Source organism: Melanerpes formicivorus, unplaced genomic scaffold (genome assembly GCF_026170545.1).
Source record: "Melanerpes formicivorus ecotype bairdi unplaced genomic scaffold, bMelFor1.0.p_v2 SCAF_45, whole genome shotgun sequence".
NCBI classification, from domain to species: Eukaryota; Metazoa; Chordata; class Aves; order Piciformes; family Picidae; genus Melanerpes; species Melanerpes formicivorus.
Genome location: NW_027142397.1, coordinates 400,285 through 422,851, shown reverse-complemented (window position 1 = coordinate 422,851; position 22,567 = coordinate 400,285). Strand labels below are relative to the sequence as shown.

Sequence of the window (22,567 nt, the reverse complement as noted above, 5' to 3'; positions counted from 1 at the left end):
GAAGCATCAACAGCCTCCCCTCCCTTCCCCTCCCCTCCCCCCCCCGGAAATATGGCTCCATGTCCCAACCAGGGATTTGCTGGAGCCGTGGATTTCACAGGCTGCAGGTGCAGTGTCCGTCCACACCTGAGCTTGGAACTCATCACCCAAAGGTGACATCAATGGCAAAATTTGCCACTCACAGCAACCCAGTGTGACCCCAAAGAACCAAACCCTGCTGGGGAGCAACTGCAGTGCTCCCAAAACATGACACACCCCCAGCAGAGCCCATGCTAGGCAGGGGCTTTTCTGCCACCCCAAGGTGCCCCTAACCCATCCTGTGCACCCAAAGGCACCCCCAGTCCATCCTGCAGCTGTGGGGTGCGGGGAGGGCAATAGTGGGGAGCACCCCATGGTTTTGTGGCAGTGCTGGGACTGGACTGGATCCTTCCCACAGGCTTACACCTCCCTGGAGCACTGCCAGAGCCCAGCGAGGGGACAAACACAGCCCTCAGGTGACAACCGACCCAGGAGAGTGAGGAGAAGCCATCCAGGGTGGCTAACAAAAGCCACCACCACCCCCCTCTGACAATTCAACACTCCCCAACCCACCTCCCACTCTCCAGCTGCCCTGCAGAGTCCCCACACACTCAGGACACAAATGACTGGAGGGGACAAAGGCACTGGTGGGGGCTCAGGCAGCCAGCAGGTCCCCCAGGTCGTATGCCTCAAAGAGGTCACTGATGCCCTCCCCCTCCAGCCCCCAGAGAAAGTCATCCTGCTCCAGGGGGGGCGAGAAGTTGACAAAGGAGCCTGAGTCTAGGTGGGGGGGGGGGGCAGGGCAGCTGGTCCTCTGTCTGCTGCAGGAGGGGCTGGGGGGAGCCCAGCAGCCCAGCTTCCACCTCCAGCAGTGAGCTGGACACCCCCGGGATGGTGAGAGGCAGAGAGGAGGGTGAGCAGGGGGTTTCTGAGCCCCCCCAACTCGGGGGGATGCTGTGGGGTGTCTGTGGGGCTGGACCAAGGCTATTTGGTGGGGAATGGGGAGAGGCATGGTCCTGTGGCAGGGTGGCAGTGGAGGGGACACCATGATTCTTGGTGGGGCTCTCTGTGATCTCCTGCGGGCAGAGGTACACCTCAATGGGACCGTTGGTGCTCTTCAGGTAGAGCTGGAAGTTGTCCTGGGTGGGGAAAGCAAGGCTCAGTGAGGGCACCAAGGAGGGCACACATATCGCACCCCACTGTCCCCAGAACATGTGGGGCCCAAGTAGGGCATTTTAAGCCCAAAAGAACCAGCTCAGGGTCAAACAGCCCCTTGGAGACACCCCAAAACTACCCAGGGCCACACTGGGCTGCACCCTTGGGAGGCTCCAGATGAACCCAAGGAGGGTGCAGATGCAGCAGCCCCCACACCATGACCCTGCTGCAAGGAGGGCAGTGACCCTGGCCCTGGTGCCCACCCCCACACACCTGGCTGAAATCTGGCACCTCCAGTCGTGTCTCTGGAGGAGCCTTGACAGCGATCAGCGTCTGCTCCTGGAAGTGGCTCAGGGCACAGAGGTCCTGGTAGGTGACGTAGGCCAGCGTGGGCAAGGGCAGGGTATAGGAAAAGGAGGGGCTGCAACTGGGATGGCTCAGCCCCCCAGCACCAGCCTCTGGGCGTCCCCCCCCCAGCCGGAGGAGGACAAGCCGAGGAGAGGCCTCAGAAGGGTTCCCCCAAAGCTGTGTTTCCTGTCCCCAAAGCCCCATTCCCCCCCATCTCCCCCAGGAAGGATATCTCTGGTTGGCTTCGTCATCCATCAGCTGCCGGAGGTGCCAGCTGGCATCCTGCAGGAGCTGGTCCAGGCTCCTCTCGCCCCTGCCCAGCTGTGCCAGCTCTCCCCGCAGTGCCTGCTGCTTGGCCACCACCGCCGTGTCCTGGAACATGCCTGTGCCCCTGCGGGGGGAGAGGGCACCTGAGCCACAGCCCAGCCGGCACCCCCCCCCGCCAGCCGTGCCCAGCCTGCCCCAGGTGCCCGACCCCAGCGCGGCTCACATCCACTGGATGTGGTTCTTGGACTTCTTGCGGATCAGCTGGATGCCCTCCAGCACGTTGGTGATGTCGTAGATGCGGCGCTTCTGCACCCCCAGCGCCTCGGCCGCGCCGTTCAGGTCCACCACGCCCTCGGGGGAGTCGCTCAGCAGCCGCAGGAACTTCTTGGTGAGCAGCCCCAAGGACGTGTCGTAGCGACTCCTCTCCCCGGGAGACCTGGGGGCTGCAAGGAAACGACCCCCCGGCCACCCTCTCCTTAGCGTGGGGTGGAGGCGACAGTGCTGCACGCAGGACACTGCTCCATCCCCTCTGGTGTGGGACGTGGGGCGGAGGTGACAGTACTGAACACGAGAGGCCCCTGTCCCCTCCTTAGCCTGGGACAGAGGTGGCAGGGTGCTGGACACGCTGGGGACGTTGAACCCTGCACAACCCCAACCCGGCAGGAGAATAACCCAGAAAGGGCCCCGGGGGTCTCTGCCAGCCCAGGGAGCTGAATCGGCTCCCAGCAAGAAGGGGCTGGGGGCTGAGGGCTGAGTGCTGCTCCCACGCTGCCACCTCGGGTCACCCTGGGTGAGGTCAGAGGGGACATCGCAGCAGTTCTGAGAGGGGAAACAGGATCTGTCCCCCCTCCCAGTCTCACCCAGCACCACTTACTCCTGGGGCTGGGAACTTGCACCAGTGTCCTGCCCTTCCCCTTGGGTGTGCGAAATTCAGGACCCTCCAGGTCCAGTTTCCTCTTGGCCTGGAGCAGGAGAGAAAGCTTCATGTCAGGGCCAACCAGAGACCCCCGAGCCCCTCCCCGAGCCATCAGCTGAGCCCTGGGTGGGGAGGATCTTGCAAGAGACTCTTAATTTGCAAAATCCCTTCTGGAATGGGCTCCTGCAGCACCCACTGAGAGCAGGGTGAGGAGGAGATGGGGGGGGTCCCAGCAAGCACCCTCCCCATGGCTTCCTGCCTGCTTCCTCTATAGCACCCCAGTCCCCCCAGCAGCTGTGGGGCTCATCCCCAGCTCCCGGCACAGCTCCACGGGGCTGAGCCCCTGGAACGGTGGCAGCTCCAAGACTGGATCCCACCCTGCCAGCTGGCTCTTTGGGGTGCAGAGTTTCACCCAACAGCCCCCACCCCACACACGGCTGGAGGCAGCCAAGGACACTCAACTGCCACTGGCACACCTGGGACCAGCGAGGCTCAGCCCTCCCCAGGGCCCCTTGGGTGCCCTGGACACCTGCACCCAGCTGGAGGGAAAGTAGGGCGAGGCAGGGTAGGGGGGAGGGTGCCGGGCTCTGGGTGCAGAGACAGCTCCCCGCAGAAGCTGCCCCTCACCAGGGCAAGCAGCCCCCCCAGTGACCCCCCCAAGTGACACCCCAGCATCCCTGGGGAGAAGAAAGCCAAAGAAAGGAGTGCAGCAAAGTGGGTGCAAAGAGGAGCCGGGGGGGTCACAGAACCACCCCATCCCCCACATGCACATGCCCCAGGATCCCCCCCCCCACATCCCCAAAAGCAAGCAGGAGGAGTTCGGGGGGGACACCCCCCAGCCCCATTCCCCCAGTACCTGCTCCCAGGCTGGGCTGTCCCACAGAGCCCCCCCCAGCGCGTCCCGCATGGTGCTCAGGTCCCGGCGCCGGCTCCCACAGCGGCTCCGTGGGGCGCACCCCACGTTTTGGGGAAGGGTTGGGCACACCCCCACTTTTTGGGGAAAGGAAGGGTTGGGCACCTCGGTATTGTTCCCACCCGAGGGGGCCGTCGGGAGAGGTGCCGGGGGCTGTTTTCCTCCCCCCCAGGGAGCCGGCTCGATCCCAAGCTCCTGTGGGAATCTGCTGCCTCCCTCCCTTCCCTGAACAGGTTTTCCCCGGCGAACGCTCCCCCCAGTCCCGGCCCCCGCGCCCCCGGATCTGCCCCCGAGCTGCCGACACCCCGACGGCTCCCGCCGAGCCCATGGGAACCACCTGCCCCGGATCAGACCCCACACATCTGCCAGCACCATTTGGGACGGGGCGGGGGGGAAGAGCATCAGCCTGAGCCCCCCCATTCTGCTGGCACCAAAACCTTTGCTTCTCCAGACACCCATGGCCATGCCCACCCCTGTGTTCCCGCTGTAGATTTGAGGGGGGAGGGGGTGTCAGCTGCACCCCACCTGCCCAAGCAATGGGGAAACTGAGGCGCAGAAGCAATGTGGTGTCTCCAGCCAGCTCTGACCCCCCAGGACCACAGTCACTAAAGTGGTCTCCCCCCTCCCCACATGCAGCAGGGGGTTAAAGAGGACCCTCTGCTCCCCCACATGCAATTTGGGGTTGGGGGTACACTTTGGTGGGCCCAGGCACTACTGGGACGCACCAGAAGGACAATGGACAAGGGGGTCCCTCCTGTGTCCCAGCTGCTGCCCACCCCCCAGCCAGGCAGGATTAGGCACACAACAGCTGAGTGGGGCACAGCAAGGGGCTCCCAGCACCCTGCCAGGGCTCGGGGGGTGGGGGGGGGGGGAAGGAACCAGAGCAGATGAGGGAGGAGGTCAGGGACCAAACCTCAAGAACCCCAACTCCACTCCCCAGCCACTGCTTCCCAGGATGGGGGCACAGCAGTTACACCCCAGTATGATGCTGGAGGTGGGAAAGGATTCTTGACCATGCCCTGGGCAAGGGCAGAAGCTGGGTGGGGAGGGGGTAAGGCACTAGGGGGGGCAGGCTGGGCCCACTGCCAGCTCTGCCTGCCAAGCAGCTACACCCTGCCCAGCCCAAGCATCAGAGCACCCCTCTTCCCCGGGGGTCCATGGCAGGCTCCTCCTGCCAGCACTGCCTTTCAAGAGCACCCACTGCCTTCTTCAGGCTTGCCCAGGCCCCCCCTTCCCCCTACCCTGTGCCACAGCCCTGCTGCCTGCCCCAGGCATGAGAACGCAGTGCCAAGGGACGAGCTGGCAGGGGGGCTGTGGGGCACCCCAGGATCATGACCCCATGCCAGGGACACTGCTCATGCCAAAGGGCTGCTGGATCAGGCCCCCCCAGCCTTTGGAATGGCTGAGGACTAGTGGCACAAGGAGGGGGGAGACAGGGGCATACAGGATGCCCAGATTTGGGGTGGTCATGGAGCTTTCTGCCCGCCATGGGCAGAGGAGGGAGGCTGACCCCAGCTCAGGCCCCAGGATGGGAAGACCACCTTGCAGCAGGGAGGAAAGCTGTGCCCCGCCCCCCCCCCCCCGTCCAAGAGTCTCATCCCAGCAGTCCCAGCACAGATGGAGGGGGAAGGCTTGGCTGGAGGTATTGCCCAGGTCAGAGGAGCTGGAAGCTCCTCCAAGGGTAAAGGGACCCTCCCCAGCTCCCTGCACCCCTCCAATGCCCTCCTCCTACCCATGCAGAAAAAAAACCAACGGGATCAAGGGGGAACAGGATCACCCTGGGTCACCCCAGCAGAATTTGGGGCACTGCCAAGCAGTTCCCCACCCCAGGGCTGGGCTCCAGCCCAGCACCCACAGGGGCTGCCACCCTGGGTGCTCTTTGCACGGGCGGCTCAGCCCTGCCAGCTGGAACCGAAAGCACAGCGGACTCTGGACGCCTCATCCTGGCACGCAGGAGGCAGGGACAGCCTGGAGCCCGCAGGGAGTCCCTATGGACATCCCACGGCCCCTACAGAGACGCCCCAGGGCCAGCAGCAGGGGTCCTGGTCGCCCTATGGAGACTCTGTAGGGGTCTGCTGAGGGTGGGATTGGTATTGCTCCAAAATATGAAGTTTTTCACGGGGGCAAGCACAATTTCCCAGCTGCAGAACCCTCAAAGGAGAGGCTAAAGGAACTCTGAGTCTGGTGTGGACCATGAGAAACAACCCTTCCTGCTCTCCCACTCCCTCCAGCTGGCCCAGGTGATTCCAGATCATTCACAGGTCACAAAGCCATAAAGCAGCTGGGAGCGGCCACAGTCGCCCCGCTGGGAAGTGCTCCTCGCCCATCAGCCCGGATCTGCACGCAGAGGCTGTGTCCAGACACGGGGTGTGGGGCACCCCAGCTGCTGTGGCTGCCAGCCTCGTACTGGGGTGGGAATGGGGTCACAGCATCAGGGAACAGGGTGGGGGCAGAGGGCAATGCCACCTGCAAGCTACCAGGGGGGACACAGGGGCACTCCACATCCCCAAGTGCCACAGGAACCCCTCCCAGATCCTGCTCAGAGAACAGACAGAGCACTTCGTGTTCCCAGGTGTCACATGAGCCCCCCCAGATCCTGTTTAGGGGACAGTCATGGCTGGCAGCACCCTGAGCATCCCCTGGAGTGAATGATGACGATGATGGCAGCGATGACACAGAGGTCATTAGCCAAAATCCTCTCACCCCAAGCACCTGGGGACAAGCAAGGGTACCATGAGCCTCCCCACACCTCAGCCAGGGCAGGAGTGCCCTGAGCATCTCCTGGCATGGGTGGTGGTGGTGGTGGTGATGCCAAAGAGGCTGTTAGCCTGAACCCAGCCCACAGTGATGCATGGAAATGGGACTGTGAATTTCTGGGGTGTTGCTAGGGGAGGGGGCGGCAAAGGGGTTCTTAAAGAACAGCCCCTGGCAGCAGAGGATGCAGCATCTCACATGGTTGGAAGACAAAGAGGCCAAGGAGGAGACAGGTGGCCCCAGAGCCCCCAGGGACAGTGTTTGCAATGGTGCCAGCCAGCAGCACAACCGTGGCCTGAAGCAGGAAGCTAAGACACCCCCTGTCTCCTCCAGCCATGGCAATACCCCCAGCTGGCACCAAGCATCAGGGAATGGGGAGGAATAAATAAATCAATCAAGGCTTAAAAAAATTGAATGGAAGTTAGCAGGGTCTGGGATCCCTCCCAGGATCTGGGGGAGAACAGAGGCTCACAGTGAGGGCTGGACAGGCGCCCAGGCTAGGGTGGGCAGGAATTAAATGCCAGCTGCCAGCAGGGCTGAGTGGCCAGGGGCTCACTGGGGGCCATCCTGCAGGAGAGCTGGGCTGGGCAGAGCTGCCCATGCACCCCAATGGTGGGCATGGGACCAGCACCCAACCTGGGGCTTAAGTTCCTGTTTAGGGCAGTGGGTGCTGAGCTTTGCAAGCCCTGTCCCCAGGCTAGGTGACAGAGGCACAGGCAGGGCCAGAAACCCCCTCCCCGTGGTAACCCCCATCAGGGTCCCTGCTTCAGAGCTTTGGGGTGCCCCACAGAGCGTGGAGATTGCCTCAAATTCACACACACCCAAAAAACCACATTGCAAACCCTGCTGTGGCCACAGGCAGGAACCAGGCTAGGCAGTGCTGCTGAGCCACCCCAGCCCCATGTGCCCACACCTCCCTGGGTGACAAGTCACTGCATCACCTCGGGGGTCCTGGCCCCACAGCAGGGAGAGACACTGGGCAGGTTGAGTGCCCCCAGAACACACAGCAGCACCCAGCCCTCACTTCTTCACATGAAAGAAAGGTTTCATAGAGTCACAGAACCGTTTTGGTTGGAAAAGAAGCTCAGGAGCATTGAGTCCAACCAAGCATGAACCCAGCACTGCCAGACGCTGCCAAACCATGGCCCTCTGCACATCTCCACGGCTCTGAAAGCCCTCCAGGGCTGGGCTTGACAAACTTCAAGGGACAGAAACCTCCCCTGGGGCAACCGTAGGGCCTTTCCTCCTGTCCTGTCCCTTGTTCCTAGGGAGCAGAGCCCAACCCCCACCTGGCTCCAGCCTCCTCTCAGGGAGCTGCAGAGAGCAATGAGCTCTCCCTCAGCCTCCTCTGCTCCAGGCTGAATACCCCCAGCTCCCTCAGCTGCTCCTCCCCAGCCCTGCTCTCCAGACCCTTCCCCAGCTTCCTTGCCCTTCTCTGGACCTGTTCCAGCTTCTCTATGTCCTTGGAGTGAGGGCCCCAAAACTTACCCCAGGACTCAAGCTGTGGCCTCAGCAGTGGCCAGCAGGGAGGGACAGTCCCTGCCCCACTCCTGCTGTCACACCGTGGCTGCCCCCGGGCTCGGCACCAATACCCGAACCGTGTCCGTAGGCGACAAGGAAAATGCCGAACGCCGGCGAGAAGCGGAAGGGGGAGCCGGGGGAAATTGAGCAAGGGCAGAGCCACTGCAGGGCCCTCGACTGCCACCCCCCGCCCCGAAGGGGCATCCTGGGGGCAGCACACCCCAAGAGCAGCTGCGCAGCTTGGAAGGTGGGGATGTATGCTGTGCCTCCGGGGGTCACTCACCCCCTGTTCCCCCCAGGCTCGACCGAAGCGATTCCCAAAGCAGGGAGGGGGTGCAGACACCTTACCGGCAGCCGTCCCGCCGAGGCCGAGCGGAGAGTCCTGAGCTGGGGTCCTTGGGGGGTGGCATAAAGACCCCCACCCCTGAGAGGGGGAACGCTGACAGCCGCCGGTGCACAGGTCTGGGTGAAACAGCCGGTGGATAACGGGGGGCTACCGAGGCTGGAAGTCCCCTGCTCCACAGAGCCCATCACCGACATGATCTTCTTCGGGTGATGGGGAGGAGAGGGGTGCGGGAGGGCGGTGCCCCGTCTCCCCTGGGCGGGGGACACTCCCCTGGGGAGCCGCAGCATTGCAAAGTCCTTTCCGAGAAGCCGGGGGAAGGAGGGGCAGGAGCACCCCGCGATTTTACAGCAAGAGGTGGGGAGGGGGGGTCACAATCTCAGGTGTGGCATTTTGGGGCAGCAGGGGACGGGGTTGGGGGGGGCCTGCCGGGCTCCGAACCACCACACACCCCCCATGCAAAAAAAAAAGCGCAGAGAAGCAGCACGGAGGCTGCGCCAGCACGGGCCGGGCGGGGAAATGAAAACAGCACCCCCAGAATGACCCCTGGCGGGGCCGGGGTTACCCAGAGCCCCCTCCCCACGCCGGCTGCGCCGCCGCCCGGCCCCGCTCCCTCCTTTCCCTTTCGCTTCCCCTCTTTTTTTGTGGTTTTTTTTTAAGCACCAACCGCCCTCCCGCGAAATTCGGATTTCCCGCGGAAAATGCCGCGCTCTGATTGGCTGCGGCTGCCGTCAAGGCCAGGACCCCCTCCCCCTCCCGCCTCAGCTAGCGGCACCGCCCCGGGAGGGGCCTTGGCGATTAAGCGAGAGGGGGGGATGGCCATATGCAAATAAATGGGGCGTGTTCTTGATGGGACCACCTCTGTGGGCGTGGTTGGGGAGGGGCTGAGCGTGGGCGTTATTAATTATTAATTAAAGCACGAACCCAAGCCCGGCTGTGGCGGGTTTCGGCCTGGAAGGAAGTGATCCCTCCTGTCCTGTACCCACCGCCCCCCTGTCACCATCACACCCCCACATCCTTATTGCTCCCCCACCTTCTTGTTGCTCTCCTTGTCTCCATCATCTTCCTATTCTTGGTGCCTCCTTGGTCCCACTTCACTGCCATCGTCATTGTCACACTCTCCCCATCACTCCCCCATCCCCACTGACCCTCATCCCCCTTGACTCCCTGTCCTCACGGGCTCCCATCCCGAGCCACCCAGGGTACAGGGTGGTTTGCATCTGAGAAACAAAACATTTGGGGGTCCTCCAGCCAGAAGCCATCTGGCAGCAATCCTGCACAATGGGCAGGGGTCAGCACTGTTTTGAGGAGCAGGAAACCCAGAGGGACTCAGCGGGAGCAGATGTGACCCCCAGGTTCGCTCACAGCAGTTCACCCAACCTGTCACCCACTGTCCCCAGTGCAGCCATTGGCCACCCACCACACGTCCTGGGGGTGCATCAGGTGTGCTGGCAAAGGAGCCCAGAAAGCCACTGTAGTTGGTTCCTCTCCAGCACCTGGTTGCCCTCCATCCATTCTCTCCTCTCCATCTGTTCCTTCCTCTCCACTATTCTCCTCTCCATCGTTCTCCACTCCAGCTTGAGGCAACTTCATGCCCAGGGCTGGGGATGTTCAGATGGACTTCCCTGTAAAGAAGCCTCCTTTGAAGGCTAACAAACATGGGCACACCCAGCACCATGCCCTCCGCTGCAGATGCGCCTGGACACCAAATTCCAACTCAGCTTGGGGAGGACACACAGACATTTGCCGGGAGCCTCTAGACATTTACCTCTTGCCCTGTGAGGGCTTTGAGGCAGAACAGAAACCCTGGCAGCAGTAAAGCCACCACACAGATGGGCACCATTTCCTTCTGCCAGGAGCACGGCTGAGCTTGGCAGCTCAACCCACCCAGACAGTCTTCCCCCCTAGAAGGAGAAGGCAACTGCTGTCTGGATTTCAGCTCACAAAGCCAATGCTGAGTGTGGCAGGGTGCAGACTCCCCTGTCACCTGTCTGCCTTGGGCTGCCTTCATCTGGGTGACATTGGACAGGGACAGGGACATTGGAGGAGGGAAGCTACCCACGCTCTGGGAGCTTGGGCTGGCAGGTACCCCACCTCCTGCAGTTTGGACACAATGGAGACGATGTCTCCACACGTCACCAATGTGCCCTTGCTGAGGCTGCTCAAGAAGGTGGTGTAGAAAACCTTCTGAGTCAGCTTATGCTCCCGCACAGCCAAGGGAGGAGTTAGGAGCATCCTTCACCACCCACCATCTAATCCTTCTTCAATAGGACTTCTACAGGTTTTCCAGCCATGGATCTCCACCAGCAGTGTTCTCTCCCTGCCACAGGATGGTATCTCCCTGTGCCGCCAGTGTCTCTGGATGGGTGACAGGCACCAGCGTCCACCCCACAACCCAAAAGGGACAGCTTGCTCCGGAGAGGTTTTGCCTTGGCTGATCCCACTCCATACACCCAACAACCGAGGCAGCAAAGAGGGAGAAGATTTACAATAGGTCTTACACGCCAAGCTCATGGATCTGTTTGTACTCCCTGATGTTCTTCTTGCCTTCCAAGAGGTGTTGGACTCCATGCAAGGTCTCCGTCCTCTCGCCCAACTTGCTGTATGTGAAGAAGTCCTGGGAGATGTATGTGGAGACCCCCACTCCTCACCACCTCCGGGTTGAGCTGAGAGTCCCTGTTGGCTTCACCACTGTCCAGCTGGAAGGCTTAGCACGGCAGTCTAAGCGCGTGAGGGGGACACGGAAGGAGGGCCCGGTCCCTCCCGGGGCTCTCCCTCCTCTGTCCTGGAGATGGCAGCAGCGAGCCGTAGAGCGTGGCCCGCACGACCCCGGGACCCCCCGGGACCGGCGTCCCCCGGCTGCGGCAGCCGGAGTCGCTGAGGGAGGGTGGGATGGAGGGGTGGATAACTCTGTGTGTAAGTGTCATTGACACACGTGCATGTGTGCGTGAGAGTGTGTGTGTGCATAGGCACGTGTGTGTCTCTGCAGGCAGGGAAGGGCACACAGACCTGCGTGTGTAAGCTCGTGTGCAAGGGCACACAGCTATGTAAGTGCACACAGGCACGAGTAAGGGCACAGAGGTCACTGACCACAGACACGAGTGTGAGCACACACGGGTGTGTAAGCACGCACAGACACGTGTGCACACGGACACACAGTGCATATGCACCCAGGCTGAGCTACCACCCCACATCCCCCAAGCACACACGCGTGTCCCTGCTCGCACACGCGTGCCCCTGCTCCCGCACACGCGTGTCCCTTCTCACACACGCGTGCCCTTGCTGCCGCATACGAGCACGGCCGTCCAAGGCCAGGCGTGTGAGCGCGCGGGGGCCGGGGAGGGGGCAGGCCTTGGCCGGGGCAGCAGCAGCAGGAGGAGGAGGAGGAGGAGGGAAGTGCGGCTCAGACAGCGCGGCGCCAGCAAACACCTGCAAACAGCTCCGGGCACACAATGGCAAATACAGGTGGGGATCGGCCGCCGGCAGCGCAGCGATTGCATCAGCCCAGCGCTTGCCAAAATCTTGGCCAACGAACCGGCCTCGCTGGCCACCGGCCCAGCTGGCCACCGGCCTGGGCCCCTGCTTGGCCTTCACCTCCCTGGAGTTTGATTTTGCTCTCCTCCTCCTCTGGTTTTTGCACCCGTAAACCAGGAGGAGAACAGCAAAGCCCTGGGATGCTCGGCACAGGGTGGGGGCCGGGGTTATTTCTTGCACTTGAGCCAACCCCCAGGGAAATCCCAGCAGGACAACTGGGAATATTTGTAGTAATCCCCCCCCCCCCTTTTTTTTTTTCTTTCTTCCCCCCTCCCCCCCCCCCCCCAATTTCTTTGTTTTTCCAAGGAAAGCCTCAGCATCACGACATAGCTCAGGCTGAGGGGAGTTGCAGGCACGGTTTGTACTCCCCCCTCCCAATCCTCCAACCATCTCCAGGGCCTGGGAAAGGCTGTTCCAGGAAAGGCGTCGGGATCCGGCCACCACCCGGGAGGAGGTGATGGCCCTTGGGAGGCTTCCCGTGAGCCGGCGCCAAGCCCTCACCCTGCCAAACCCAGGCTAGCCCCCAGCAGAGCTGTGACCACCACAGCAGAGCTGTGTCTTGGCTGAGGGAGTCCCCTACCCTGACTCCCTGCGAGGGACAGGACAGGAGCCACCTCTTCTCCCACAGGCTGGGAGTCCCCATCCAGCTTCCCAGCACTGCTTCTATTCCCAAAGCCCCTCCAGGACTGGTTTCTCCACCCCACCCCCCGTGCCTGTTCTCGCTGCTCCCTGCCACCCCAGCCCCAAACTACACTCAGTAACTGCTCCCACAGGGCCGTGATCTGCAGCACCATCAGCCCAGCTGAGGGACCCATCACGAATTGGGGTGCTCACGCCCCAGGAAGACCATTTTTTAGCTATCAAACTCCATCCCTGTCCCCTGTCTCATTCCCGGGATGCTTTTCCCACCCATGCCAATGAAATCCCTTTGGCACTTCAGCAGCACACATCTGGAGGCCCACAACAGCAGGGTGAGCGTGGGGACGCTCACCCTGGACACCCCCCTCAGCTTTTCCTCCCCAGCTAAAAGCAGCAGAGATGGCAAAAGCCTATTTTTAGCCATTAAAATAACAGCAACTCCATTCCCAGCAGCAGTGGTTTCCAGCCCGACACCCTCACCTACCTCCCACCACGCTGGGACACCCCCACCTTACCCTGTCCCAACCCATGTCACCCATCCCAGGCTACCAGAGGGTAATCTACCCTCAGGGAGCACAGGGACTGGAGGTTGGGAGAAGGCAGAGAGGGATGTTCCCAGGGGTTCATGATCCCATTGGACCATCTGGAAGCTTTCTGGATGCCCTACATGCTGCTTTTCCCCATGGAAGTGCCCAAGGATAAGGGGTGCCTGGGAGGTGCCAGCTGTGCCCCAAGCACACATTGGCCATCACAGAGATTGAGGCTAAAGTCATTGCACATGGGGCAAGGCTAGCATGGCCTTGTGCTCCAAAACCCTTACTGCCTTCCTCCTGCTCCTTCTCTTCACATCATGAAACCCCTGAACTCACCTGAGTGCAGCACCCTGAGGACACCCTGATGCCACATAGTGAGTACCCACAGTGCCTGGCCAAGCCCGTGGCACTAGGATGATTCTGCAGGTGAGGGATTTCAACCTCGAGGAGAGCAGCCAGGCCTGACCCTGCTCAGAAACAGAGGCCAACACCCTCCCAAGGGAGCAGGATCCAGCCCAGCTGCACTGCAGCCACAGGTCCCATCTGCTGCAGGGCCAAAGGGAAACCACAGCATTCATCCAAGGGAAGGGAAAGGCATTTCTGCTCCCAGCACCCCTTCCCTGGGGTGCTGCTCCCCCTTCCCCCAGGGAGGAATCCAGGCCAGGCAGGGGAGGGGTGTGTGTGGATAGCACCTGTGGGATTGCAAACTCAGGGCAGCTGCAGCTCAGAAACTCCACTTCTCTTGGCAGGAGGGATCCCTGGGGCAAGCAGCATCTCCCCTGCCGGCCCAAGAGAAGCTCCAATTCAGCCCCACAGCAGCAGGCAGCCTTTTAATGTATGTAAATACGTTTTGGTGGTCGTTGGTGTTTTTTGTTTGTCAGAGTGAAAGCCACTGAAAAGAAGAGGCATGCTTTCCCTCCCACCCCAGCACTGCAGCTTCATCTCCAGCTGATCCCCAGAGCTCAGCACCATCTTTCCACCTTCTCCCCTTATCTGATATGGAAGGAGTGAAGAGCAGCACCCAAAGCAGCTGGCAGACAGCTAGGCCAGGAGCCGGCGGCCAGAGTCAATTCCTCCCATACCTGAGCTGACATTTCAAAGCCATTAAGCAATTAATGAGATTCCTACCATAACCCTAGAAGTTGCCACCCACAGGAGCTTTTGGGGGGCTCCCACTAACCCCCTTAGGGTGCTGTTCTCCCAACCCATGGATCCAGCTCCCCTCTCCTTCCACCCCAAGGACAAACAATCCAAACGAGTCAGATTTTATTCTTCTTCTGTAAAAATGGTAACTTTTATAAAAAGTTTATAAGCAAGTACAAGACATGGTCGCAGAAATTCACCTTCCTGCATAAAGGTACAAAATTCATACTCTAGTATAGAGCTCCACAATACAACGAGGCCGTGGCCCCAGTTTGGTTCATACTCGAGGATGGACACCCCCCCTCCCCACCCCCCCCTAAAATCCACCCACCCCTCCCAGATGCCCTTCAAACACCTTCTATAATCCAAACATATACAGACAGCTTCCTCTTCATCAGTCTGTCGAGAGAGAGCTCCTGCAGCTTCGGGTCCAAAGCCCGGCTCAATCGGGGACGCTGCTCTCCGTGGAGGGGAGGAGGAGGACATGCTGGCGGTGGAAGGATGCGGGGGGGGTCGGGACCAGCCGCTCCCCGCGCCCGGGGGAGGCGATGCCGGGGCCGGTAGGTCGCAGACAGCCCGGCGCCGCGGAGGAAGCTGCTATTTACCTCCGGCTGATAACGAACCAGGAACCGCCGCTCGCTGCTGTTTGCTAATTGGCACGGGAGGGCAGAGGGTGGGGGGAGAGAGAGGGGGAAAAAGGGGGAGAGGGTAAGAAAGGAGACGTGAAAGAATTACGAGGGAAAGCGGGGAGAGATAAAGAGGAAAGAAGGAGAAAGACGTGGAAAGAAAAAAAAAAGGAGGAGTAAACAATGAAGGGAAGAAAGAAGAGACAACAATTAGTGCTGGGGTAACTCGGGGGACGGGGGAGCTGATCGGGTTGCATCGGGGCGGTATCGATCCCTTCGGGACCGCTGGAGGTGAGTGGTGGGGGATTGGGGTGCGGATCCTCGCAGGGATTAAGAGTTCCGAGGAGGTGGGGGCTGGGGGGGACACTCACCTGCAGGAGCAGCCATCAGTGACACAAACTTCTCTCCTCTTTGGAGCAGAGTTCCGATGCCAGCCCGGCCGCCTGCGGACAGAGGGACAAGGCTCAGGGTCACCCCGGCAATGGGGTTGGGGGGGTGGGGTGTCCCCGTCTCCCCCTTCCCCACCGCACCAGGGCAATCCCCCAGCCATCCCGACCCAGACATGCCCCCTTTCCAGGCCCCCCCCCCCCCCGCCCAAACCAGCATCTCCATTATACACACACACAATTCAGAACAGCCCTTACCTTGAGGGACAACAGGGTGGCCTCCGAGGAAGGGTCGCGACCCTTGCCCCCCCCCTCCTCCAGCACGATCTGGAGGTCGAAGATGTAGTCGATAACATGCTGGAGGATCTCCACTTGGCTCACCTTGGTGCCCTGCGGGATGCCCGGCACCAGCTCCCGAAGCTTGGAGTAACAATCGTTCATATCGTACAGCAAGTTCATGGGCTCCTCCAGGGTGGGACTCTTGTTGTTGCCCCCCCGAGCGATGGCCAAACTCTGCTCAGAGAGACAGCAAACGGCCTCGTAACAGCTACGGACGGACCGCACTGGGCTGATGGCTTTCATTGTGGTGGTGGGAGCCTGGGGGTCTCAGTGGGTGCAGTGACGGTTGACTCTCTGCTGGCACCTCCGGGCACCGCGACCACCAGAGCCTGGGTGTCCTCTACCGCCGGGATTGTCACCACCCCTCCCTAGGCAGCCCAAACCTTGGCAGCTCGCTGGTGCGCTGGGGGGGAAACCGCGCCGCACCACCCCTTATATCGGCAGAGCAGCGACCCCACCCCCTGAATGCTAACGAGCTCCTGCCCCCACCCCTTTTAATGTAAATTCATCGCTAAACCCCACCCCTGCATTTCAGTATAGCGCCAGACACCCCACCCCACCCCCTCACACCCCCAAAAAATGACCCTTGATGGCCTCATAGCAAGGAGTAGGGCGGGGGGACCCACATAACATCACGCCGTTGCCCACCGCAGAAACAGACCTCCCCTTCAACGCACCCCTTTGTGGGGGGATTCCCTCCTAAACCCTCCAAACACCCCAATCGCCGGTCTACCCCCAAGCTGCCCCTCCCCTCCCCCCATCCCAGTGGGTTTCCTCCATCCCAGTGGGATCGCCCCCCCCCCCCTATTTTTAGCAGGGGACTGGGGGGTGTTTTCTCGCCCCCCTCGGGTCTTACCGGGTGATCCTGTACGGAACCAGTGCCGCCCGCTCCCCAGTCCCTCCCCAGCTGACCTCCAGACTTCCTGGCGTCAGGAATTATCTTGTGACCAGCAGAAAAAAATTAATTGCGGTAAAACTGAGGTTACGATGGAGAAACCAGATTTAGGTCAGCGCCTGCGAGAGGCTGGGGGGGGGGGGGGGGGGGGGGGGCGTGTAAGGAGGGGGGTGTGGGTTTTGGGGAGAGAGGGGCAAGGAGATTTATAGACAAAAAAAGGGTATTGCTATGAAGTGGGGTGGGGTGGGGTGTGTGAAGGCAACACAGCTCCCCCCGTGCCTCCCCAAACCATCGCTGCCTGGAAGAGCCCAAAGCTGGAGGAATATGGGTCCACGAGTGTCACCCGCACGTGGAGGAGTCCTAGGGGGGGTCGTGGGGGTGGTGTGTGTGACAGTCCCGCAACACACCCACATGGTGACTCCTTGTTCAATCCAGGGGTAATGTCACCCCATATTCCCCGTGAAATTCCAGGGGTAGGGCCTTTCCCCCGGTTAAAATCCAGGGTTAATGCCCCCCCCCCCGTATCCTCTCTTAAAATCCAGGGATAACGCCCCCCATTCCCCTGTTAAAATACCACACCACACACCCCCTGCCCCATCTCGTTTTAGGGGAATTCCCATAGATTTTGGTTACGGGGGTTAAGGGCAGGAAGGGGTAAGACAGCCGAGAGGGCGGGGGGCACCCCAGGACTCCACTCAGGCCTGAGGGTCGCAGTTAATGTGGGGTGCAAGGCGGGGGCGGGGTGCAGAGGCACCTGGACCGAATTACTGCTGCCCAGAGCAGGATTTATTCCAGAGCTGCCCAAATCCCAGTCCGGTGACTCTGGGGTTTGGTTCTCGCCCTTTAGCCCCTCCTGTCCCCCCCCAGCCCGGGGGTCTGGGGGCCGTAGGACGGGGGGCAGCCCATTTTCTCCCCCAGCCCGGGAGCTGTTTCATGCCCCCCAGCCCCCTTAGAGCGGCATCCAGCCGTTGGGGGGTGGATTATTTTTTTGTCCTTTTTTTCACACTCCCCCCACCGTTTCCCGGGAAGTCGTCTCCCTGTGAGGGGAGGTGTCATGACCCTCGGTAACCTGCTCTGGGGGTGATAAGAAGGAACACCCCCCCTAAAAAAATTAGTAGGAAAAAGGGAAGAATAAGAAAATAACGATTAAAAAAAAAAAGAGAAAAGTAAGAAAAGGAAGAAAAAAAGTTCAAAGTAAAATAATAAAATATTTTTAAGGGGAGAAAAAAACGTGAAAAGTAAAATAATAAAACACAAGAAGAAAAAAAAAAAAAAGGAAAAAATAAATTAGTCATTTTTAAATGAGAAGAAAAAGGTTTAAGTAAAAACAAGGAGAAAAAAAAGTTAAAAGCATAAAGTAATAAATGCCCGAGAAAAATATGGGGGAAAAAAATGAAAATATTTTAAAAGCCGTAAATTAAACAATTTAACAGTAAAAAGTTAAACCAGTTCTCAAACTTCGAAGAGTTAAAAAACAACAACAAAAAAATTCAACCGTAAAATAAATGTTAAAACTACCGAAAAAAAAAAAACCTTACAAAACTAAAAGTTAAGCTACAAAGAAATATTAAGAAACCGAACCCCAAACATTTAAAACCTAAAAGGAGTTAAGAGCCCAAGAAAAAAGCATTTGAAAGCCCGAAAAACTAAAAACCTCTAACAAAAAATTCCAACAAGCCACGAAACCTCCTTCCCCCCAACCCGCCTTTTCTCCCAAATTGAGCCCCCCCCAATCTCCCCCTTTCCACCCTCTCCCCCCCTCCCATCCCCCTCCCGGTCACCCTCTTTTCCCAAGGAGGGGGATGGGATCTGGGGGGGCTGAAAGCCTGGCTCAGGGGGGTGTAGCGCAGGGGCGGGGAGGAGGAGGAGAAGGGGGGGTGAAGCTTTTGTTCGCAGGGGGGGTTGCTGGTTCCCACAGGCGCTGCCTGGGCGGCGGGTCCCGCTGCCTTTGCCCAGCTGTGGCGCGGGCCCTCCAGCTGTGTTGATCTAACTGCCGGCCCCAGACAGCTCGGCGCCAGCGCCGCGCACGTCACTGCATTCACACAGTGCGGCGTGGCCACGGCAACCCCCCCGCCCCGGCCCCCCCGGCGGCCCCCCCGGCAGCCCCCCGGCCCTGCGCGCACCGCCCCGCACCGGCCGCTGCGGCATTTCGCGGGGTGAGGAAAGTTGGGGGTTGGGGGGCTCCTGAATGTGAGCAAAGAGGGAGCCCTGTCCGGCGAGTCACCCCATCCTGGGGGGGGCTGAGAGCTTTTAGGGTGTTGAGCCATTTCCCCTGGGATTGGGGGAGGACAGTTGGGATTTTGGGGGGGGAATCGTTAGAGGTTTTGGGGGTTCCTGAGTGTGTGAGTAAAGGGGGAGTGTGGCGGTGTCCCTATCCGGCTGTCACCCCGTCGCTTCTCAGGGGTTTCAGGTTGAGGGGGGAGTGAGTGTTGTTAGGGTGCTGTCCCGCGGACAGCTCTGGATTTGGGGTGTCCTCGGAGACGGGGGAGTGGATTTGTTGGCGTGGAGAGGGAAGAAGGGGGGGAGGAGGGGAGCGGGAATGCTGCGGAGTGTGATGAGTTCATGGGGAAAAGGGCCCACGCTGGGGGTTTGTTAGAAGAAAAAAGACAAAAGGGAGGAGAAGGAGCCAGAGCGGGGGGGGGGGGTGGGGTACCCAGCTCAGCAAGCTCCCCAAGAGCACACGAAGCTCCCCATGTCGCCGGGGGGGTGGGGTGTCATTGTGTCCCCGTGGTACAGCTCAGCATTGCTCCCCAGAACCTTCCCGGGGGTGAATCGCTGATCCCGAGCGATTTGTTCACACTGCAGATGTCTGTAGAGGTCTTGCTCCAGGGTGGTGGTGGTGGTGTCACAAGCAGCTGACAGCCCCCCCTAATCAACACCCCCTCGGGCCTGGGCTTGGCTGGATATATTTATTTTTTTTCCTTAAATAAGTCGGTACAGGTGGCAGGATGTGAAGGACGGAACGCGGGGTGGAAAGGGCTGGATTCAGCCCTGGCTGCCGCGGGGCAGCCAGGGCGAGCGTGGGGGTCCCGGTGTTCCCTGGGGGGGGGGTGGGGACAGGAGAAGAACACAGCATTGGTGTTTTGGGGGAAATTTCTTGTCTTTTGGAAGTGAGAGGCTGCCTGGAAGTGCTGGCTGCAGAGAAGGGATTTGGATGGGAGAGAGGAGGGATGGAGCCGTGGCAGAGTGCCCAGGGCAGCTACAAAGGGCAGGCTCTCCCCGGGGTCAGCTGGCTTCGCTTTTGGGATGGGGCCGGGGTACAAATCCCATCACCTGGGGCTCTTCAGAGACCCTCGGGATCCTTTGGGAGGCAGGGAAGCTGGGGGACACAGCCCACTCCTGCTCATCACAAGTGTGAGTGCTCAGAGCACTTGATTGATTTTTGGAGATGCGTCAAACCCACCACCAAGTCTGAGCACCCACCTGGCATGGCACAGCATGGCACATCACGGCATGGCAGCACTCCAAGGGAGTTTCAGTTCTGGAGAAGAAATCCAGATGTCTGCCCAAGGGGAAAATGGATTCTGACTTCTCATACCAGCTCTGAAATCTCTTCCCGCCTGGTCCCCAGGGCTATACCCAGTGCCATGTGGCAGCTCAGTGCCATGCTGGGCTGTGCCATGCGGTGAGGTTTGGTGACTGTGCTTCTCCCCGGGGTGCCAGCCCTCCCAGTGCCCCAATTTGTGCTAGGGCTGAGTGCTCCCAGATGGGCAGCAGGTCTAGGATGGGCAGGGGTGGGCACCACGGCCCCACTCCAGCTGTTGTTTCACCAAGGATGTGCCAAAAGCCCCCAGCACGCGTTGGCACACCCAGCCTCCCTTGGGGCCTGGTGGCAGCCATGGTATCCCAGATTTGGGGGTGTTTGGGGATAAATGGGGATTATAAATTGGAGCTGCATAGCTGGGATGGATGTACAGTGACATGAGGGTGACAAGAGCCCACATGGGAAGGAGTCTGGCCCTGGCCCCTGCCTTGCCCGTGCCTCAGTTTTACACTTCAGCCACCGCAGGGACCTGCTGGCAGAGCCTGGCAGCGCTGGAGGCTCCGGGCTGGGCCCTGTGTGGGGCTGGAGGGGCAGGGAAAAGGGAAAGCCGGAGGGGGAAAGGGGTTGAAGGAGCAACACTGCTGGGGCCAGGCACCCAAAAAGGGGCAGCAAGCCCCAGCCCTGGGCCTGTCACTAGGAGACTGGATCCAGCCCTGGGGAATGTGCAGCTGTTTGTGCAGGGGATTATCCCCAGGGACTCCCCTCAGCCCCCTAGCAGGGACTGAGCCTCCTGCCCCGCAGCCACCTGGGGGGAGCCTGGCCTGAGCCTGCAGGCAGTGCCCAGCACGGGCACCCCCTGCTGCCGTCATTAGGGGCCAGAGTGAGCACTGGGAGGCATTAGCTTGTTCCACAGCACCTGAGGGAGGAAGAGGAGCAAACACATCTCCCCAGAGGGGTCCATGACCCCAGGCTTGGCCAGCTGCCTAGGCTGGTCAGTAGCCAGCAGCTGTGCCTCAGTTTCCCCAGACCCCCCTCCTACCCTCCAAACCCCACCTGGGAGCAGGGCTGTGGCTCCACTTCCAAAGCCTGCAGCACCAGCACTGTCACAAAGAGCCAAGGATTCCCACTGGGAAGCAGAGCCCCTTCTCGAGGGCAAATCCTGGGCACCCTCAGCCCCCTGGAGGGAACAGGCTGAGAGACTCAGAGCATCCCTGGCTGGACCCCAGCCATGCGGGGAGGCAGCGGAGCTGGGGGTCCCACAGGCCTGAGGGGCGGCAGGCAGGCAGCAGCTGTTCCCAGCACCGGGATTCCCTGCAGCTGCTTCCTGCTGCCCTATCTCACAGGCACATCTGGGGGAGCTAGGAGTGGCCCCCCCCAGCACTTCCTGCACTGTCCCACATCCCCCCAGCCACTGTTCTCATGACCTCCCTCCAGGGCCAGCTGGAGCCCCCAACCACAATGTCCACCCTAAGCCTGACTCCACAGCAGTCACCACGTCCCATCTGCACCCAGGGAGGTCCTTAGTCCCCCACCCTCAATGATTTTGGGGCACCCCCAGTTCTAGGGTGGGGTTGGAGCGCCACACCTCCACCTCACCCCAGCAGGGCCAAGGCGAGGCGAGCCATGGGGTAAGGCTGGCATGTGCCATGTGACACACTCCCCCCCCCCCCCCACCTTCACAGGCTGGGGGGGGGGCAATGCTTGAGCCCATGTGGATGCCCTCAGCAGGGTGGGTGCCAAGGTGTTGTGTCACTGCTGTGGGGGCTGCCACAATTTGGCACTCAGCCCCTGCCTAGTTTTTCCTCAGTCTTCCTCCACCCCTTTGACTTCCCCTACACTGAATCCTCATCCCTTAGGAAGGAGGAAAAGAGGGATGGAGCAGGGGGGGCCCAAAGGCCGCAGGTGTGAGCATCCCTCCCCACAGCCCCCAGGCCCTGCAGGTGTGGGCACACTGGTGACTCAGGGGAGCCTGGGCCCTGCTGCCACCATCACCCTGGTGGCAAGCAAAGAGGCTCTCACCTCCCACGATGTCCTCCCAGGGCCAGGGTGCGGTGGCAGGGGGGGGTGAAAGGCACCCAAAAGTGGCACCACCTTCACCACACCCCCTAAAGTTGGGGTACTCCAGCTCTGGAATGGTCTGGAGAAGGGAAACTGAGGCATGGGGAAGTGGAGCCCAGACCAGGTTTTGTGGGATTGGGTAGGTCGCGGGGGGGTTTTGCTGCTCTGCTTCAGCCTCCCCCAAACCCTTCCTTTTCTCAGGCCCCCCACATTCCTCCCCCCAGCTCCTGCCTCGCTGCAGGATGTGGCTTTGCCAGGCTGCCTCGTTACACCCAGAGAGATCGTTACAACTCATCACAGCCCCCACCCTGCACTGCCCAGCCCAAATCACACCATCCCCGGCCACCCCCTACTAGAAAACCTGACAGCAGCCCCCGCAGCAGCCTAATTCCCCCCAGATCCTCCCCCCACAAGCACCACAAACCCCCAGCCCAGACATCCATCCCCATCACCCCCCACACAGCCAGAAATCCACATCCCAGGGTACCGTGCAGAGCAACACCCCCCACACCCCGCCCCGGAAAAACGCGGGGGGGGCGAGGGGGGGTTGCTTTATCTCGGCCCCATCGTGCCTTAATGAGGCAGCTTTATTTTTAGCGCAGGTGAAAGCCAGAGCAGGCAGCTCAGGAGCTTTTTCCACTCGCATCTGCGTTTGCACAATTTGGGTTTCCTGTGGCGGTTTTGGTGCTTCTCAG

At 60.6% G+C, this 22,567-nt stretch overlaps 2 protein-coding genes across 2 annotated transcripts; both read right to left on the bottom strand.

Moving 5' to 3' along the window:
- Positions 1–48: 48 nt before the first annotated feature.
- On the bottom strand, positions 49–8,862 carry LOC137451491 (transcription factor E2F2-like). Its single transcript, XM_068159001.1, is given in 7 exon segments — positions 49–814; positions 816–1,157; positions 1,447–1,561; positions 1,754–1,912; positions 2,012–2,231; positions 2,663–2,750; positions 8,241–8,862. Coding segments are annotated over 7 exon segments (1,350 nt in total). The 5' UTR covers positions 8,526–8,862; the 3' UTR covers positions 49–673.
- Positions 8,863–14,194: 5,332 nt separating this feature from the next.
- ID3 (inhibitor of DNA binding 3) lies at positions 14,195–15,838 on the bottom strand. The gene is made up of 3 exons (XM_068159000.1): positions 15,355–15,838; positions 15,082–15,153; positions 14,195–14,733 (listed from the first exon to the last, which is right to left on the bottom strand). The coding sequence occupies exons 1-2, from the start codon at positions 15,676–15,678 to the stop codon at positions 15,097–15,099; spliced, it is 381 nt and encodes a 126-aa protein (XP_068015101.1). The 5' UTR covers positions 15,679–15,838; the 3' UTR covers positions 14,195–14,733; positions 15,082–15,096.
- Positions 15,839–22,567: the final 6,729 nt, after the last annotated feature.

What these genes read in the sequence shown, in the direction of transcription:
- ID3 (XM_068159000.1), bottom strand. Translation starts at nt 15,678, where the DNA reads ATGAAAGCCATCAGCCCAGTGCGGTCCGTCCGTAGCTGTTACGAGGCC. An exon ending in CCACCCTGTTGTCCCTCAAG is followed by an intron (nt 15,154 to 15,354) that starts GTAAGGGCTGTT and finishes CTCTGTCCGCAG; the next exon opens with GCGGCCGGGCTGGCATCGGA.